The sequence below is a fragment of the Salvelinus alpinus genome, chromosome 7, assembly GCF_045679555.1.
Source record: "Salvelinus alpinus chromosome 7, SLU_Salpinus.1, whole genome shotgun sequence".
Classification (NCBI taxonomy): Eukaryota; Metazoa; Chordata; class Actinopteri; order Salmoniformes; family Salmonidae; genus Salvelinus; species Salvelinus alpinus.
The window spans coordinates 11,495,483-11,516,749 of record NC_092092.1 but is presented as its reverse complement, the minus strand read 5'-3'; the positions used below and the strand labels follow the sequence as shown (position 1 = coordinate 11,516,749).

The following is a 21,267-nucleotide window of genomic DNA, read 5'->3' as shown; positions in this document are numbered from 1 at the left end:
GTGCACGAGGGCATTGTCATGCTGAAAACAGGAAAGGGCATTCCACAAACTGTTGCCACAAAGTTGGAAGCCCAGAATCATCTAGAATGTCATTGTATGCTGTAGCGTTAAGATTTCCCTTCACTGGAATTAAGGGGCCTAGCCTGAACCATGAAAAATAGCCCCAGACCATTATTCCTCCCCCACCAAACGTTATAGTTCTCACTATGCAATTGGGTAGTTAGCGTTCTCCTGGCATCCACCAGACCCAGATTAGTCCATCGGACTGCCAGATGGTGAAGCATGATTCATCACACCAGAGAACGCGTTTCCACTACTCCAGAGGCGGCAAACTTTACACACTCCAGCCGACGCTTGGCATTGCGCATGGTGATAGGCTGCTTGGCCATGGAAGCTCCCGACGAACAGTTCTTGTGCTGACATTGCTTCCAGAGGTAGTTTGGAACTCAGTAGTGAGTGTTGGAACCGAGGACAGAAGATTTTTTTACGCGCTACAGCACTCTCCGGTCCCGTTCTGTGAGCTTGTGTTGCCTACCACCTTGCGGCTGAGCCGTTGTTGCTCGTAGACATTTCTACTTCACAATAACAGCACTTACAGTTGACCGGGGCAGCTCAAGCAGGGCATAAATTTGACAAACTGACTTGGTGTAAAGGTGGCGTCCTATGACGGTGCCATGTTGAAAGTCACTGAGCTCTTCAGTAGGGCCTATTCTACTTCCAATGTATGTCTATGGAGAATGCATGGCTGTGTGCTTGATTTTATACACCTGTCAGCAACGGGTGTAGCTGAATTAGCCGAATCCACTAATTTGAAGGGACCTCCACATACTTTTGTAGATGTTGTGTATGATAAACAACTTCAAAGAAAACTGAATTATACTTGAAACAAACTCCAAAGTGAATAATAAAATACCATTGGAACAGAGTGGAATAGCAATATTTGTGATTATGAACATTTTATACCATGGCATTGGGTAAACATTTTGCACTGTATGTGGGTGTGTTTGGTAGCCACAATGTATTTTTTGACCAGTGACATTCAAAAGCATGACACATTACTGTAATAACAGAATAAAAAGACTTGTAGCTTTGCGCCAGAGTATGAAAAAGACAACATGGACAATAAACTCTTACTTGATGAAACACCAAGAGGTACTTTATTTACAAAAGGAAATAAAAACTAAAACATATTACTTTTGTTTCTCAAAATCAAGTCCTTTAAAAACAATATTCAACCACATACTACTGACACCAAAAGCTCATAACTGAAGACAATTACACCAATAAACTATGCTGTGCAAAACAGTTCCAGTGCTGTCCAGTAGATAGAGTCCCAGTGCAGTCCTCTGGGTGGAAGCTGAGGACTAACTCCTCTGGTAGAAGGCACACATTTCTGGGTTCAATTGGCACAATAGTGTCTACCAGAATTGTTTGATTATTTACAATCTTTATTTTTTTTATCAAGTTGACAGAATTGAACAAAATAAATTGAATGAATTAAAGTTTTTAAACTATTGCCATTCCACATTGTTATTAAAGGAAGGATATGTAAATGAGACCTTGGTATGGCAGGTGTAATTACCATGGGCTAATTTAATCCATATTGGAAGACCACTTTAATTATTCAATAAAATAAGAATACCAACATGTAAAGTGACAACAGTTGAAAAAGTTGTTTTCATTATGAAAAATGATGGACATACAGTATATAACTGTTTTTAGAATAGTGACGCATATACAGTTGACTTTGTAAACAAAGGAATATGAATTCTATATTGTGATACACTACAATTGGCCTTCTCAATATATAGCTATCTCTACCTTTTGTGTAATCTGTAACATGGCAAAGGCAGCATATACAAAAATTACTCTATAACAAGCTCTTTAGGTCAATTAAAAAATACAATATTGGTTCCTCAGGTACAGCTGACCTGATTACAGATACATTCCTCCAACTAAAACACTTGTTTGATACCCCTGCACTTGTATAGAGTTTGGCAACAATTTGTGGAACTTTTGCAAAAACTCAAACAAAGCACATATACAGCAGACACATTGTAACCGGGCAATAAAAAGGAGAACTTTAAACACATGGCTAAGTAACCATCACTTAGACCTAAACACTCCATCACCCTCAATAATGTATTAATTGGACAATGAATAAACACTAATCACTCTCTTTTGCAATGAGTACTTTGTAATTAGTACTGAAAATTAAATCTGCTCTCTAATGCTGGGTTCACATGCTCCTCAGAATAAGAAAGTCTAAACTATCTTACTGGACAGATCAGAGGACGATACATGTTATCTCCCCTCTCCTATTTCCTACTTGGATGATCATAAATAACTTTTTGGACATTGTCAACTCAGAGTTATGAACATTCTGAGAGTTTCTCAGTCCCGAGTTGTTAATAATTCCAAGAGCACATGAACACAGCATATCATCTCAAACAGAGAGCTGAACCTTAACTCTGGTAAACTCATGTTGAAAAGGGATGCTGGACACTGGATATGCAAAAGCACAGAATTTAATTATGTAATAGGCTAAACGGTATAGGGAAGAAAATCTGTCTATTCATACTTTATGGCTGAGATAAAAGGGGGAAATTCAAGGAAAGAAATACATACAACATCCCCATTTCTATTTTTCTCACCTTATCTGGTTGCAAGTTGATGCACACAACCATAGAGCAATGAAGAAGCAGCACAAGAAACAAAACCGCTTCTCTATCTATCTCCCTATCTCTCTTCTTACAGCTGTTAGGTAGGCAATGAGCCATCCATTTGGACAGAATTCTAGAAGAACCAAACCTTAACAGCAACAAGTGCTTTGTTTCGAAAAACATACGCCCCCTGCCTGATGGGTGAGTGAAAGGGCAAGGTCTTTCCATAGCCATAGCAGATGGCATTGATGACCACCATGAGCTTCCTATGGACTAACATTCACCCAGAGCCATCCCAACAGAGTCCCATACACCCAGGTTCGGACATAGAGTTTCCTGCCAGACTCTGTCAACAACATTGGCAGTGTTAGCCCGCTCAGAAATAGCAGCGATGGCAACGTCTTCGTAATGCTCAGATGGGACCTTTGACCTTCTCCAGGGAATCTGCCTTTTTTGTCTGGATCCTCAGACTCATAGAAAGTAGTCAACATCCTGTGGCGAAAGAGAGAAGGTTCCCTTTAGAGTTAAAGCATATCCCCAGCTCATGTCTAATCAGCCAATCATGACAATTTATAACTGTGATTGTTAGTAAGTGGTATGGTTGCAAAATTCCAATAACCTTACCCAAAATTCCCAGGTTTTCCAGTAATTCTGGTGGAAAGAGTCCCGTAATTAAGTGAGAATAACCACAAAATCCAGAATCCTCCAACCAGGATTTCTGTAAAACCAGGCAATTTACCGGAATTTTGCAACCGTAGTCAGTGCACACTTCATGTGCAGTGGGGGCATCAACACATTATTAAATTAGTTATCAAAGCAGACTAGCTCCAGCATCCTTAAACATAATATTGCAGTCCACCATTTGAGTAGTTGAAGTGCTGCCGGGCATTTCAGATTAATTTCAGATACATTTTCTTAACATGAACTCAACCTTGGCCTAAATGTGGAATTGGTGCATCGGTCAGTGTCGTAATGTCAGACAGGGTTAGAGAGAGGGTGGAAAGAGGATACTCACTGGTCCTTGATCTCAAATCTCTCGTGCAGCCACCTGCGGAAAAACACAGACTCCGGAGGAATTTCCTTCACGTCCACACGTTCAAAGTGGATGTGAACTTTGGGACATTCCTTACACAGGAATTCTGTCAAACAGAGAAAACATGAATGAGAGAGAAAACAACATCAGGAAGACCATAGCAGCCAAAGACCACGTAGCCATCAAATTGTGTTTGTGAATGAGGCACTACGTAGGTTCAGATACAGTATCTTATGGATCTGAACTTCCGTCCTCTAACTCCAAAAACAGGAATTAAGTGGCTACAGCTTCCACAGAGGTGTGTTTACAAAACACTGTACAATCTGAGCAGGATTTGAATGACCAGCTTTAGAAACTATAGTCTCCTCAAAAGCCCTGCCTGCTCTGTTTTTCTTACAGGCCCTCAGATTAGCCTATAGGCCTATTCGTAATCATAGTACCCATTTGGCATTTTCATATGACTCATCCAATCAGCCAGATCCACAAGGGTAAAGCTGTGATTAAAATCATTATCCCTCACACTACACTCGTGAGGGCAATTTGTAGAAATGGAGAAACAGCTGGATAGTTTGACAAAAGCCTCCTGAGATATAAGAAAGCCCAAAGACCGCATGTCACGTCACTCGAGCCTCCCCAGAGGGAGAGCACTTATGACAGAAGTCAGCCTTTCCTGTGACCCATTGGAAAACATCCATTACATGGTTGATTTACACTAACTCCTGCCTTTTAAAGAAGGTCAAGATGGCACAGTGATTCTAAAGCGTAGAGCTATTATCTCATGATAGACAAACGCATTACACACCAGCTCTGATTCGTATGTCAAATTTCTCGAGAATTGATTTGACAAGAATGAATGCTCGGATGGTCTTCAATTCCTTGAGCCATTTTGTTCGAAAGACATGGCGTCATCTGATAAATATTAGAGGTCCTAATCGCAGGTGACATTTTAAAACCACTATATCAAACATCACTGACATGTTCTGATGTCATGATAATTCCATCAATGCAAGAGGGGCATTAGTCTTGAGGACTGGCAGCATTTTGAATCCTGCCACATGAAGGTTAAAAGCCAAGATTAGAGAAAAGTAAAATCCCTGCGCATGTTGTACATAACAAAACAATAACTCTGGTCAGACAGCTTAGCTGAAAGCTCCCATGGAAACGTTGACGTTAAAAGTAAGCAAACAGCTGAATCTGGGGCCGTGCATCGAAACATTCCCATGGAATAATTTCAACCAAACTCCCATAACCACTGCATCAGTCATTCAATGGATATTACATTTGATTTCAGTTAATATCAACATGGGTTCACATGATAACTAGGTCAAAAATATGCAGGTGCGGAGCATTCGAAAAGAAACACATTCAGTGGACCAGCGCTGTTGCGGATTTATTGAAAACGTGACCAGCATTGGCTGTAGATAATTTGAAAAACATTTAAATGAATAGACAGTAAAACAGGTATGCTATCTGTTAGCTGAAATTCACTAAGACTGTGTTTATTTTCCACTTCGATGGCAAACTTTCTGTAGTGCAAACATTCACCTCCAGTCATTTTTGCGCTAAGACTGGTCCAATGAATTTGTTTATTTTCAAACACTTCTGCATGGAATTATTACGTTGTCTTAACCGTTGTTATTTCAACCTAGCTTGAAACCAGGAATAGCCTGGACACCAGCCAATCAGAGCAAATGCTTGTGTGTTTTATCAATAAGGGTGAAAGATTAGGGGTGACAAGATTTGATTTCCAAATGATTTGATACCCATTGAGTTTGGTTGCAAGAAGGTTAACCGTTTCAGTGAGTAAAACATTCCTGGTTTCAGTTCAAACACGGTCCAATCATTTCTTCCCTCAATACAGTCATCTCAATAACATGTGAAATACTGGGAAATTAACAGGAGGTGTACTTAGACAAACATGCTTTTCTATTCTTCCCATGCTGTTTACTACCAGTACATCACTGTTTATTCCTGAAAGCAACAGGATGTTTTCACACCAAGGCTTTTCAAAAACACTTTGGGAACACAGAGGAATCAAAAACACCACAACATAACACGCACTGTTTACAGGAAGCCAACTTATTTTCTGTTTTAATTAGGAAAACAATGTTATACTGATAATGAACTGAGTAACTCCAGTTGCGTGTGGGAATTTAGAAGATTATTGCATGCATCAAAATCCCCCCTTAATACCTGAAAGAACTGAATTATCTGGAACAACCTCATACCTGGCATTGATGGGGCAGGATGTCTTTCACTGCTTGTGCCCAGTGTTCCCTCATACACCACGGTGACATCATACACAGCATCCAGGTGGTCCCTCATGGTTTCTATGGCAATGTGCGAGGCTTTCATTCTTGGGGTCAGAACGTGGTCCAAGACAGCCAGTCCTGAAGGAAATGAACAGGAGAGTATTTGTTCATTTTTTTTACATTTACATCTTATCCAGAGACACTTAGAGGAGCAATTCGGGTTCGGTGCCTTGCTCAAGGGCACAGACAGATTTTTCACCTAGTCAGCTCGGGATTCAAACCAGGGACCTTTCAGTTACTGGAGTTTGGTTGCAACGCTCTTAACCTCTAGGCTACCTGCCGCTGTTAAATCTCTTGGTTGTGCCAGGTGACATGCAATGTTAATTATAGCAAGTTTCCAATAGCAGTGCTAAACAAGACACTGTTTCTAGTACCAGCATTTCACTTGGATCTTTCAATGAATGCCAAGAAAAAGTATAGTGTCTGGGGAATAAAGACCTCCATTCAAATGATCAGGTCACATAACCTTGACTTGTTCACATAACTGAATGGTAGACAACAGTGGACAAATTTAATTAACAACGGTCAAACTATCCCATAATGACGTCTTCCAAATGTCACCCGGTTGTTGTAATCACTGATCAGAAAGATTGTTGGCTGCATTTGAGACCAGAAATTATCTAAAACCATATATACACACAATTAATAGGTCATTTAACAGGCCTGTTATTCTCCTCTGATTTAATCTTGATTGTACTCTGTCCAAAGTCCACAGGTTTTTCTTTGGGACCAACTACTACTGCATAACAAATGTGTTGTCCCATCCTGTTGTTAGTAGAATAAAGTGGCACCATCACTAGGCGGCTTCCACCCGGTTACGTAACCCTGCACCTTAGAGGCTGCTGCCCTATATACATAGACTTGAAATCACTGGCCACTTTAATAATGTTTACATATTTTTGCTTTACTCATCTCATATATATATATATACTGTATTATTTTCTACTGTATTTTAGTCTATGCCACTCCAACATTGCTCATCCTAATATTTAAATATTCCTTAATTCCATTCTTTTACTTTCAGGTTGTGTGCATTGTTGTGAATTGTTCGATATTACTGCACTGTTGGTGCTAGAAACCCATGCATTTCACTACACCCACAATAACATCTGCTAAACATGTACAGTGGGGCAAAAAAGTATTTAGTCAGCCACCAATTGTGCAAGTTCTCCCACTTAAAAAGATGAGAGAGGCCTGTAATTTTCATCATAGGTACACTTCAACTATGACAGACAAAATGAGAAAAGAAAATCCAGAAAATCACATTGTAGGATTTTTAATGAATTTATTTGCAAATTATGGTGGAAAATAAGTATTTGGTCAATAACAAAAGTTTCTCAATACTTTGTTATATACCCTTTGTTGGCAATGACAGAGGTCAAACGTTTTCTGTAAGTCCTCACAAGGTTTTCACACACTGTTGCTGGTATTTTGGCCCATTCCTCCATGCAGATCTCCTCTAGAGCAGTGATGTTTTGGGGGTATGCCCTGGGGGACACGTGCTCTCACCACTGGTGTACCCCAGGGCTCTGTTCTAGGCCCTCTCCTATTCTCGCTATACACCAAGTCACTTGGCTCTGTCATATCCTCACATGATCTCTCCTATCATCGCTATGCAGACGACACACAATTAATCTCCTCCTTTCCCCCTTCTGATAACCAGGTGGCGAATCGCATCTCTGCATGTCTGGCAGACATATCAGTGTGGATGACGGATCACCCCCTCAAGCTGAACCTCGGCAAGACGGAGCTGCTCTTCCTCCCGGGGAAGGACTGCCCGTTCCATGATCTCGCCATCACGGTTGACAACTCCATTGCGTCCTCCTCCCAGAGTGCTAAGAACCTTGGCGTGATCCTGGACAACACCCTGTCGTTCTCAACTAACATCAAGGCGGTGACCCGTTCCTGTAGGTTCATGCTCTACAACATTCGCAGAGTACGACCCTGCCTCACACAGGAAGCGGCGCAGGTCCTAATCCAGGCACTTGTCATCTCCCGTCTGGATTACTGCAACTCGCTGTTGGCTGGGCTCCCTGCCTGTGCCATTAAACCCCTACAACTCATCCAGAACGCCGCAGCCGGTCTGGTGTTCAACCTTCCCAAGTTCTCTCACGTCACCCCGCTCCTCCGCTCTCTCCACTGGCTTCCAGTTGAAGCTCGCATCCGCTACAAGACCATGGTGCTTGCCTACGGAGCTGTGAGGGGAACGGCACCTCCGTACCTTCAGGCTCTGATCAGGCCCTACGCCCTACACCCAAACAAGGGCACTGCGTTCATCCACCTCTGGCCTGCTCGCCTCCCTACCTCTGAGGAAGTACAGTTCCCGCTCAGCCCAGTCAAAACTGTTCGCTGCTCTGGCACCCCAATGGTGGAACAAACTCCCTCACGACGCCAGGTCAGCGGAGTCAATCACCACCTTCCGGAGACACCTGAAACCCCACCTCTTTAAGGAATACCTAGGATAGGATAAAGTAATCCTTCTAACCCCCCCCTTAAAAGAGTTAGATGCACTATTGTAAAGTGGTTGTTCCACTGGATATCATAAGGTGAATGCACCAATTTGTAAGTCGCTCTGGATAAGAGCGTCTGCTAAATGACTTAAATGTAAATGTAAATGTTTTGGGGCTGTTGCTGGGCAACACGGACTTTCAACTCCCTCCAAAGATTTTCTATGGGGTTGAGATCTGGAGACTGGCTAGGCCACTCCAGGACCTTGAAATGCTTCTTACGAAGCCACTCCTTCGTTGCCCGGGCGGTGTGTTTGGGATCATTGTCATGCTGAAAGACCCAGCCACGTTTCATCTTCAATGCCCTTGCTGATGGAAGGAGGTTTTCACTCAAAATCTCACGATACATGGCCCCATTCATTCTGTCCTTTACACGGATCAGTCGTCCTGGTCCCTTTGCAGAAAAACAGCCCCAAAGAATGATGTTTCCACCCCCATGCTTCACAGTAGGTATGGTGTTCTTTGGATGCAACTCAGCATTCTTTGTCCTCCAAACACAACGAGTTGAGTTTTTACCAAAAAGTTCTATTTTGGTTTCATCTGACCATATGACATTCTCCCAATCTTCTTCTGGATCATCCAAATGCTCTCTAGCAAACTTTTGGCACTGCAGGATTTGAGTCCCTGGCGGCGTAGTGTGTTACTAATGGTAGGCTTTGTTACTTTGGTCCCAGCTCTCTGCAGGTCATTCACTTGGTCCCCCCGTGTGGTTCTGGGATTTTTGCTCACCGTTCTTGTGATCATTTTGACCCCACGGGGTGAGATCTTGCGTGGAGCCTCAGATCGAGGGAGATTATCAGTGGTCTTGTATGTCTTCCATTTCTTAATGGATTTTGCTCCCACAGTTGATTTCTTCAAACCAAGCTGCTTACCTATTGCAGATTCAGTCTTCCCAGCCTGGTGCAGGTCTACAATTTTGTTTCTGGTGTCCTTTGACAGCTCTTTGGTCTTGGCCATAGTGGAGTTTGGAGTGTGACTGTTTGAGGTTGTGGACAGGTGTCTTTTATACTGATAACAAGTTCAAACAGGTACCATTAATACAGGTAACGAGTGGAGGACAGAGGAGCCTCTTAAAGAAGAAGTTACAGGTCTGTGAGAGCCAGAAATCTTGCTTGTTTGTAGGTGACCAAATACTTATTTTCCACCATAATTTGCAAATAAATTCATAAAAAATCCTACAATGTGATTTTCTGGATTTCTTTTCCTCATTTTGTCTGTCATAGTTGAAGTGGACCTATGATGAAAATTACAGGCCTCTCATATTTTTAAGTGGGAGAACTTGCACAATTGGTGGCTGACTAAATACTTTTTTGCCCCACTGTATATGACCAATAAAATTTGATTTGATTATTTTCTCTACTATACCCCCCACCTTACGGCAAGCAGATCATATAGTCATGTGCCAAGCCCAAATCCCTAGAGCGGTTTACTAGGACTTAGAGGGGCAGGTGATATTTCACATTTTGATTTCAGTGACAGATTTTTCAAGTTAAATCTGTAGCTACGCACGCAAAGGACTGCAGTTTATCAAGTACCACACTGTGTATATGTTACGCTCCATAACATGGTGATATAGCTGTGAGGGCCAAAGCAATTCATTGGGAAATCTGATGGACAAATGTTATAAGCTCAGACAAGGAATTATTAATTTTTATTAATATTCCACTTTAAATATAAAAAAATAAGTACCTTATAGTAAACTATAAGTAATATAGTCAGTCGGCTGCCAAACTAATAAATCCTACTTTATTAAACAAAATGTCTGCTACCAAACTAATATATTCTAATTATTAAACAAAATGTCATATGCACCAGCTTTTAAACCATTAAAATTTGCCCTTGCGAATTAGGTCTAGCAACATTATAAATCACTTATCAGCCAGCAGTAAAATACTTTTGTAATCACAAGTTAATCTTTTGCCCAATTTTTAAGCTACAGCCTCTGGGATATTTCATTAAACCTGATCACTGGTTGGAGCTGCCAAGCTCTTGGCGCTGTACCAGCAATCCACTGACGATGAGAAAAAATACAAAACAGCCAGGCGGCTTTTCATTTTGTCTAAGCTTCCCCTCTAATGCTGTCAACAAATACTTGGGTCTTGACATTTTTACATAGATGGCAAAAAGTTAGTTGTGGGTAGAACGTATCTGCTGTTATAGTAAATGGATTTTGCTTTCATGTTGCGAATTGTATTAAAAACCTTTGTAGAGCCTGAAGTACCTGTTGCAACGCATTAACATACATGACCCCTCATTCATTCTTCATCCCCAAAGCTTTGCTATTAGTCATGCAAGAATACACTCCCTCCAAATCAATAATACTACATTTGAAAGTATGAAAGAGCACCTTCTTTAGCGGAAAAAGCCTGACTGTCGCTGATCATCTTCTTGAGTTCAGGGTTGTATCGGGTTCCTTCTGGGAAGATGACAAGATACATCTGCACAGAAAACAAAACAAACAGGGATGGAGTTAGGACAGGAAGTCTTACAGGGGAGATCAGCACATCATTGCTCTTAAGATAAGTAGTATACGAGTACAGTTTTACAGCAAGGTTACTAGACATCAAGGTACTGACTGGTACCCATTTCATACATCCCTGTCTATACTCTACATACCCGTAGCTGCACATCTGAAAACTCTGCAACTTGGGTGTCATGTAGACTAGACAAGTCATAAAATCATGCCAAAACGCTAGCCCAGAAGACCAAACAACAAGCTGTGGATCTTCATGTCCTGGGAAAAAGTTATTTGGCAATAGCTGTCCTTCCTGATATAGACTAGACACAGAGAAACATTTAGAAGGGACATGCCAGTGACCAAAAATGCCATTATAAATATTTCAGTTGGTTTCATGTATTTTGTATCTTTTAGAATAGCAATGCTCTTTAAAAAAATGACAATTTGGATAATGTAAGAGCATTTTCATGGTATTTACTGACAGCCCATCAATATAATCCATTTGAATGAAGTGACAGTATTAAACATTCGTTTTGTTGGCAGCCATGTAAAAAGTTATAGGCTGCAATGCAAAAAACATGCAAATATATATATATATTTTTTTGTAATGGTTTTTGGAAGGAAATAACATTCACATAGACAGTTTCTGTCAGTGTGCTCCATAAATACTTACTGGTGTTCCCAACACTGTCTGTGAAGAGAGCTTCTTTTTCATTGCCTTCTCGTCAAACGTTGCACTTCGCTTCACGTAGACACCTCCATGCTAAAATAAATAAATAAAATGAAACATTTGGTAAAAAAATGTACAAAAAACAGGCTTAAATGAATCATACCAATAAGTACAACACACAACATATCTTTGACAGTGCAAAAATCTTTCAGATTTTTTAGTGACCAAAGTGTAATAATTTGTTGTTGGGGGAGGGGGGGGGGTTGTTACAGGTATAATATTTAAATTAATCTAATTTCATATTCAGTTAATTTATTTTTCATTCGTTATTTCACACACACACACACACACACACACACACACACACACACACACACACACACACACACACACACACACACACACACACACACACACACACACACACACACACACACACACACACACACACACACACACACACACACGTTATACCTGAGGGCTGCCACTCAGATGAAGAAAAAAAAAACATTACAAAAAGGTACATAACTAAAGTATTCATAAGTAATAAACTCAGTACGTACAGAAAAAGGAAACAAAGGCCTACATATTTTACATAAATATATTACCTGAGAGAAATACCATCCGTACAATGGGAGCCACTTCAGACCATCTTTCAGGACATATCTCACATGGCCAAGTGCTTTCTGCCTAATGGCTAACATGTCAGCAATGATCCAGTCCGCTGTATGACAAGACAATGGAAAATAAGGGTTTTAGTCCAACTGCAGTGCAAACTGCAGCGTTCTGATGAAATCCTCCAATTTCACCACATCATATGCCACACTTTTATCTCAGAATGAAAAGAGATGAATTAGTAAAACATCTTGTTGAATAGGAAAAGCTCACCTGTGCATTGATGGTTGGAAAGGTAGACCACATTCTCTTTATTCTTTGGTATGTCTCCATAAATAACAATCTAAAGAAGGAGGAATGAGCACTATTTTAGGCCTAAAAGACACCTTAATGGCATAATGAGGGACATCAGAAACAAAATGGAAGAAATTTGGGTGGTTGCCAAACTGATAGAATTTGTGCCAACCTTTGTAATTAGACTTTCACCCAGGATTTTGTAGTGGAAAATCCACTTGGCACTGAGAAATCCAATGGCACACCAGCCATGTCTCAGTTTTTTTGTTCATAAACTGTTCTCATCATCTTAATAGCCTTATACAAGCTGTTAATAATGAATCAAGAGCGTCTAAACTTTGTCACCTGTTCAAACACCTGAGGCATTGCTGTGCTTCATAAGATAACATGTTTGAAACAGTACGGAACTCCAGGTCTTCAATGGGTCTACTGGTATTCCTACTGTAGGCATATGTGCAATTATATCATTATGAGAGCCATATTCAAGAACACCCACAATAAATCACCACCAGACTAGGCTTAAATAGAAAACACCAAGATGAACGAAAAAAGGGTGGCTGTGAAGTTAACTATTTGACTGATCAGACAAACACTGATAAACCGAGTGGCGCAGTGGTCTAAGGCTAGAGGCATCACTACAGACTCTGGTCTGATTCCAGGCTGTATCACAACCGGCTGTGATTGGGAGTCCCAAAGGGTGGTGCACAATTGGCCCAGCGTCGTCCGGGTTAGGCCGGAGTAGGCCGTCATTGTAAATAAGAATTTGTTCTTAACTGACATGCCTAGTTAAATCAAATTTTAAAAAGACGGGAAAAAAACAGCATACCACAGGTAAAACTGGATGCCTTGTGCAATGTCCCAGACTCGTATAGGCCTAATATATGTATACAGACCACATTAATTTCTCAGCTTTAAATTTGCCATTATTTTGATCTCTAGTACTGGCCAAGTAGCCCGGCACTAATGACTACCAACACTCTTACTACATACCATTAGAGCTAATACTATCTTTCTCTGGTGACATCATGTAATAACATGTCACCATACAAGATACTTCACAAGCTGTAAGTCAGTGTATCCTTAAACTAAGTGAAATGTATGCCTACTCACCTCCACCCCGGTATAGTTTTCAAAGAAAAAGAGGACGAGGCTCTGGTAGATGTTATAGAGGTGGTCGTCCATCCTGCGGTATATTCTTGATGGTAGGAAAGCCGAAATCAAGCGACAAGCACCCCATGACAGTATATAAGCCGGAGCTGTGCCTATCATAACCGCTGCAGGAAACCAGTACCGCAACGAGTACGTGTGCACAACAAGGGAGAGCAGCATTCTGTACTGCGTAATAGCTTGTTCAAGTAGCGATAACTAACGTTACAAGATATCTGGTATATTAATACCAGACAGCACTTTCACTTCTTCTCTGTTGACCGTTATCTTTGTAAACTGTCAAAGCAAGAGATAGCTAACGCGTTAGCGGAAGCTTGACAGCCACCCCAAATTATCGTAGTGAGAAGTTGCAAATGGAGAAAAAAGCATAACGTTATAGTAATACCACATGTCAATGTTATGCATATCGCAAAAGTTCAACGTAACAACCAGCAAACGACCTCGAATCTCCGATAGCCACCTAACTTTAACTAGCTAAACGGCTAACGTTAGCTTACGCCGCGGCTAGCTACAAGCTTTCGCTAAACACTGCTCAACGGACCCATGACCCAAAAGATTAAATGCTGTCTTACAAAATAACGGTTTAAACTACATTGGTAAATCACAACTACATGCTTATAATCTAAGTTCTCCTTGGCCCACAGTTAAGTTTTAACTTCGATTCAAAAACTGCCTCTACCATGGACTCCATGGTGTAATGGGGCGTAACTCGTAAGCCACTTACCAACATCTTGCAAGCTCATTGGTCTAAAGAAGAGTTCTGAAGTGGTGGTTGCTAAGAGTGGACAGTTGCTAACTTGCTGGTGTCAGTCTGAGGTATAAAATAACAGTGCCAGGTGCTCGCCGCAGTAAAGCAAGATCTGCTTAAAATGCTCTGAGTTTGCAAGCTATTTTGGTAGTAGTGTGTGTCTGATATGTGATCTGCAGTATATCTTGAAGGTAAACGACTGACAATGTCAAATGGATGAAAGCACTAGTCTGGTCCCTGTATCAGTTTGTTGTATAAGTAACCATCTTTGATGCATAGCAAACTCCTAGTCCAACTTCATATTACTGGGATTTCCATACCAAGAAATATGGAAGTTGCTTTAGATGTGTGATACAATCTAAAGGAAATGGAAGTAAAGTAATGTGGTTGTTTAAAACGCATAATGAGACGGAGAGTAAAAACGTCACATTTCCCATAAATATTCTAAACCAAAGCTAAACGTTAATACCACACTGTCAAATACAAATCGTATCAAATATACTGTCAGTGGTGGAAAAAGTACTAAATTGTCACACTTGAGTAAAAGTAAAATACTATTTGAATAAAAGTCTAAAGAGTTAAGAAAAGGTTACATTCATAGTTTATCCTTGTGATTCATGCTGCTGTAATAGATAGATCTATACAGTATACAGTTGTGTAAAGTACTACTTATGAAGTATTTTGGGGTATCTGTACTTTACTATTTTTATTTTTCACAACTTTTACTTCACTACATTCCTAAAGAAAATAATGTACTTTTTACTCCATACATTTTCCCTACCACCCAAAAGTACTTGTTACATTTGATACTTAAGTATATTTAGGAGGGGTACATTTAAATGTTTCTAACAGAAAAAATATGAGACGCATACAGTATGAATACCATGGTAGCAATTGAAAAGGGAACAATTTTAAGATAATGCGGAAATTATCAGAACAAGTGTGAGGACACAACAGTTCATCTGACAAGGCCGAATCCTAACACTATACTCTTGATTTTATGTGCATTCTACTTGTAGTCTACATGAGTTCTCGAACAGAAATGTGAAATTCAAATGTTTTACTCACAGGTGTGTGGTTTGCTTGTATGACATAACATCCTGCTTTTGATTTACAAAATCACCTTGACAACACCACAATATGCAAAGGTAACCCAATTTGCGGGCAGGACGGGGGCAACAAGTTGCGGGTGCTACACCTGCTTAGAACGTCTGTCAGTTGAATCCCGCCGTAAAGCAGAGACCTAGAGCCCGCTCTCACATAATGTATAGTATGTTAGTGTTCAGCCACTGTTCCCATTTAAGCACTTATCAGTGACCAAATATGCTATTTTCAACCTGTATACGTGATGCAGTGTAAAGGGCTACATATTAATTAACACTGGCCTGACATCTTACCCAGCACCCACTGCTCGGAGAGAATCCTGCTCCCATCTGGTCTCTTGCCTTTGTACTTCCCCATGCAGAGGCCTGCCAGCCGGACCGTTTTGCAGACTGTGCCCCCACACAGCTCGATAAGCTCCACCAGGCTGTGGGTTGGGGGCTGGGCGTCCCGGGAGACAAACATTGCAGGCTGACCCAGGAACAGGTCCTGCTGGCACTCCCCTGCAGACAGGAGCTGCTTCAGATTACAGATCTGGGAGGAGAGACATGACAGAGTCTAAGGTGGTATGTATTTTCCCAGAAAGGGGAGTTGTTTGCAGTGTTTAAAAAAAAAGAGCCCATCTTAATATAGCTAAAAGAGTAGTTATTCAGCAATGTACATTTTGTATATGTATTGTTTGTTTGGCTGACCATTAGTTGTCACAACCAGTGTGTTGCAGTGTTCTCTTTTCACAAGGAGAGGGCAGAAAAACACCTTGAATTTGTAAACAAGTCTTCCTTTAGCCTGTATAGGGATAACCACATTTCATACAAACAGAGCTGCTGTCATCACCTGTATAATCAAATACCCTCCAAAAGGCTTGACCCCCATCTGACTCCAAACTCACCCAGTCTAGTATTTCTCCACTTGAACAATCTACTAACTTGGTATCTTGACAAATGTTGAATTTAAATAAAACATATGTGAAATACAACATGATATGTGAAAGGGATTTGAGGTTTGAATTGAAAATGAACATCTGCCTGCCAGAGTGAACCATAAAACCTCTTAGCAGTAAAATAATGTTATAACAGGAGTCGTGATGAATGATGTGGTTTTTGTAATCTGGGGCCATGCTTATTGACTTGTAATGATTGAAAATATGAACAAGCTAACCACATGGAAAAATATGTATCCACTCATTTTGTTTACTGCTTTCCATTGTGTAATTTGAGCAATGGATTTAATGTCTTAGGTTTATAACGATGCATATTTTGGGGGTCCGACAAGGAGTAGAACAGGGTAACTATATTAAGCTTAATCTAAAAGGTGATCCCCTACTCAGACCAGGTAGACATTTATATTTCACTATGAGGACACGTTGGTCACCCTGGACTCAGTCCACATCTCTGTGTAAGCAACAGCCCTTCTCCGCAGCCTCTAGGGGTGGACAAATAGCTCTTCTCCTCAGCCTCTAGGGGTGGACAAATAGCCCTTCTCCGCAGCCTCTAGGGGTGGACAAATAGCCCTTCTCCGCAGCCTCTAGGGGTGGACAAATAGCCCTTCTCCGCAGCCTCTAGGGGTGGACAGATAGCCCTTCTCCGCAGCCTCTAGGGGTGGACAAATAGCCCTTCTCCACAGCCTCTAGGAGTGGATGACATTGGCTGACACAGCTCATAGCTTGCAGTTGCGCCGAGTAATACGTCAAAGATTCAATAAAATGCCATTCTCCGCGCCTTGTTTGACTTCCTGGGGCTGCGGTCCAGGCTGTCCATCCTCATTGCCCGAGAGCACTGAATGAGAACATACAGGCAGTCTTCGCTGACATTGTGCTCCGTCTTAAGACTACAGAGTGGAGTTCTCAGCTACAGGGGATGTTTGGAGTGCTGCTCCAATCTGCTGCTTTATGAATGAGTGCCAGAAAACAGGCTTTACCTTGAATTAGACCTTTTGGAACTTTTTTTTTGGTAGGCCATTCTCAGACTTTAAAGCATGTTGGTCCTCCTCTGTACATAGCAGGAGCCTCTTTATCACTAATACTATAAAATAACATTTGGTTCAAAGGGAGAGTGAACGGAGCATTAAAGTACATTGTTCACTTCATGGGGCGTGATACTTGGGGTGGATTCATAATGAAGACATGAGGATTATCAGTGAAAACTGTGTCTTTCATCAGGGAACACTGATTTGAATCAAGTGAAGCATTGATTCTCAAGAGATTTGTGACAGACTTGGCCTAAGGAAGCATTGCAATTGGTTGAATATCAATCAGGAGACATCTCATATTATTTGAAGTAGGCTAACTGTGGCATATACAGCTGGCAAAAATTGACACTCAATATAACTTTAAACTCATTAGTCACGCCACAATATTTAGCATAAAGCTCAACCCTAAAGAAAGTCTATCTTTGTAAAGTTATTACTCTGAACTAATGTATTGTCTTTACAGATGTAGGATCTTAATTGTATCACCCTGTTGTTGCAGGAAATCTCCTGAAAAGCAGAAAATGCTAACTTGTAGTGTATTCAAGGTTCAAAAGGGCTTCTAAAGTTTGTAATTTCCACTTATATATTTCAGGCTTGACCCAACTAAAAATGTATCAACCCCTACAAAAATGTCCATAAATTATCATCTACACAAATAATTAACATTTCCTATTGCTGTAGGATAATTTTTTTGCTGTGAGAAACTGGTCAAATTAAGATCCTATATATATGTATTAATCTATATTGGAAAATATTGTGTGTTGGGGGGGGGGTTGGATTTCTTTCAAATTATGTTCCTTCGGAAATGTAATTCGTCTTAACACTCTCCTTTTATGACATTCGAAGTTATTCCGTGGCTGTCAACATTTTGGTTGTTATTAACAAAAATTCAGAAAATGAAACACATTGAGTTTGTGGTTTTTCTAAAATTGGGTTCCAATGTAAAACAGCTGCTTGGCAGATTCTGTGCAGTCAAACAGGTCACAAAAGCAGTCCTCAAAAAAGGTGACAGTTGGGTTTACTTTATGAGAAGGTTAAGCTACAACAGCTGATCAAAATCACAGGTTTGCAGTAACTAGACATTCAAGTTGTTTAAATCTCATGAGTCAAATAAATGAATGATTATTGAGAGACCAAGAATAATCTTAACAAGTTTAAGGTCTCTTCTTTCGTCAGCTGGGTCCAACAGAAATTCGACATACGCTTTGTCTCAAACCCTCCGAAAAACATGCATATGTATACAGGTTGGAGAGGTGCAGGGGGCTGCCACACTGCGCGCCCATGGAGCAGTTATGTGCATCTTTGAAAATAAGTTGTCTTTAATTATCTTAAAATGTGTCCTAAGAACAAACTATTTCATAAACAATAAATACCTCTACATTATACACAACTACTACTAGTAGCCTATTGTGTTGATATAGACTTTTACCATCCACAAAGGAGCATGAGTGGATTGTGCTTTGGATCACAATTCCGGCATAAAATAGGCTAGGTCATTGTGTGAGTCACCTCCTTCCCCCTGATGAGCTTCCTCCAGACATGAAACGACTGACAGACAATCAGACGGCCACACATCTAATGGCTTAGCGATTCAACTGGAACTCATGAACCAACTCGTTTTTCTGAAAGCGGCCTTCCTCTGTGGTCATCTGCCTAAAACGTGCTGCATTTCCTTCACATTCTGTTACCTCACTTCACTTCCTGTAATTCCGCTTCTTGTGTGTGCTGGGACTTGAGTATGAGTAGAAGACAAATGCAATGCATTGTAACAGAAACTGATGCTTAAAAATACACACAGAACATACCTAAAAAGGTTATATGACCTTTGGAATATTTGTAAAACCGGTCTCAAAGTAAAAAAACGGTCAATCAAAGAGAGAGACTAGCTGTTTCACCCAGATGTGAAATATGTAGAGCTTCAGTGTTAAGGGAAATGAAGAATGAAGCTAGTGGAGCAATAGGAAGATGACAATGATGGAGAAACATCCCTGGGGTTTAAGACAAAACATCCTCCAAGCGGATTCACTTCCTTTGTAGACCACCTGCATGGCCCCGTGTGTGATATCAGCGGTTTAATATAGCTCACATCATTAGAATAGACAATGACTTGTAAAACATTTTTACTATACTTAACAGGCTGGCTCATCTTGAAAATAATAAACGCAATACACCATAAGTCATGTTTAAATATTGCTAAATTATTTAAAAGTAATAATCAGCCTTGTGTATAAAGCAAATCAGCCTCGTTATTAGTATTTTATGTTTTATGTCTGTCGTCACTAGAAGAGCTCAACTACTGAACTGAACTGCATAGAACTGAGAGGGGCTCTTGTCAGGTTTGTTAATGTGTGACCCTCACTTTGCACCGACCCAACTTGATCTCTCATCCATTCAAGCCAAAGGTTAATGTAAACCAGCTATGTTTGCCATGTGTTTCAGTATATGCATGAACAGCATTATGTTAATGTCCTACATGTCAAACCACAGGACTTATTTATACATCTAGAACTCCTGAAATGTATCAAGCATGCAAGTAGATGTAGCTGTAGAGATGTCAAAATGGTCATGGTTTTTATAGCGCTTATGCACCTCCCTTCATCAAGTAGCATGTCACGCTCTACTTTACCTGAAAGCCTTGAATAGCCGACCATGTAAAATCTCCCGAGGGTGACTGTACACACACACACACAACCAAAAATCAACCACTAAGTTAAAACAAAGCACACATTCCAGAGTTCATTGGCACCTTTGAAAATGAGCCAGCATAAAAAATAAATAATCCTTGCCCCTCCTTGGAAGACAGTTTTCCCAACAACATTTATTGTCTATGTCCCCTCCCTATGGATAAATACGTATCAAACCATGCTTGAGCTCCTGAATAAACCACAATATTTTAGCAGTATGGACAATGTTTTTTAATACTATTTCAACCTGTCTGGTTTCAACTGACTAGACTACTTGGGACCGTTTTCTCCTCATGATACTCCATGCTAGTCTAAGAAAGGCTTGAGACAGGATGCAGGGAACACATCCTCTCAAATCAAAGGTGGGAAATCAAGAGGAGAACGTGGTCTGGCGACAGCCAGGCACCTCTGAAGGTTCTAAGTTAACTACAGTACAATAAGCTAATAGTCAGGTAAATTACATTGGCTTCAGACATGGCTACTGTGTAGTACTGTGATTATGGTAGTTTCACAGCTGCCTGTCTACAGCTGCCAAGATCAGAGGTGATAAAGAAAAAAGAAGCGCCTTGAAAAAGGACTAGATGAAGAACCTTGACTACTTCATTCCCACACAGGAAAAAAAACAACAGGGCTCTGTGAAGCCAAGATCAGTTTATTTTAAGTCACATTAATGGAGATTTAGCATCTTATTAAGATGACATGAAGTGGACGGATGAGCTTTATTAATGTCCCCAGAACTTCAGCCAGATACTCTTCTCCCTCTGTAAACATACTGGATCTCACCCCTTCATATGTAACCAAGACCCTGATACAGCCCAGAGTTGGAGAATGACAGGAAATAAGAGCTAATGTTTCTTAAGACTGAGCAAAGAGCTCGGAATGGGATGAGTGACGACAGAGAAATAGTCTCTTTCCCGCAACATTCTCATACTTAGACAAATGCCTGTGCTTTTGTCGTCGACAGGGGAAAAAATATTTACAGTGGGTAGGGATGGATATTGCAATTGCAGACTTTGCTGGAAGAAGGCAGCTGCATCCAGAATAGAT

The 21,267-nt window shown here is 40.7% G+C and overlaps 1 protein-coding gene and 1 pseudogene across 1 annotated transcript; both read right to left on the bottom strand.

Annotated features, from left to right (window-relative positions):
* Positions 1–1,125: 1,125 nt before the first annotated feature.
* LOC139580445 (1-acyl-sn-glycerol-3-phosphate acyltransferase epsilon-like) lies at positions 1,126–14,440 on the bottom strand. Its single transcript, XM_071409119.1, has 8 exons — positions 13,663–14,440; positions 12,532–12,601; positions 12,252–12,367; positions 11,647–11,736; positions 10,863–10,953; positions 5,925–6,086; positions 3,679–3,802; positions 1,126–3,155 (listed from the first exon to the last, which is right to left on the bottom strand). The coding sequence occupies exons 1-8, from the start codon at positions 13,879–13,881 to the stop codon at positions 2,930–2,932; spliced, it is 1,098 nt and encodes a 365-aa protein (XP_071265220.1). The 5' UTR covers positions 13,882–14,440; the 3' UTR covers positions 1,126–2,929.
* A 329-nt stretch (positions 14,441–14,769) lies between these two features.
* LOC139580288 (microcephalin-like) overlaps positions 14,770–21,267 on the bottom strand; it is a 33,851-nt pseudogene continuing 27,353 nt past the window's right edge.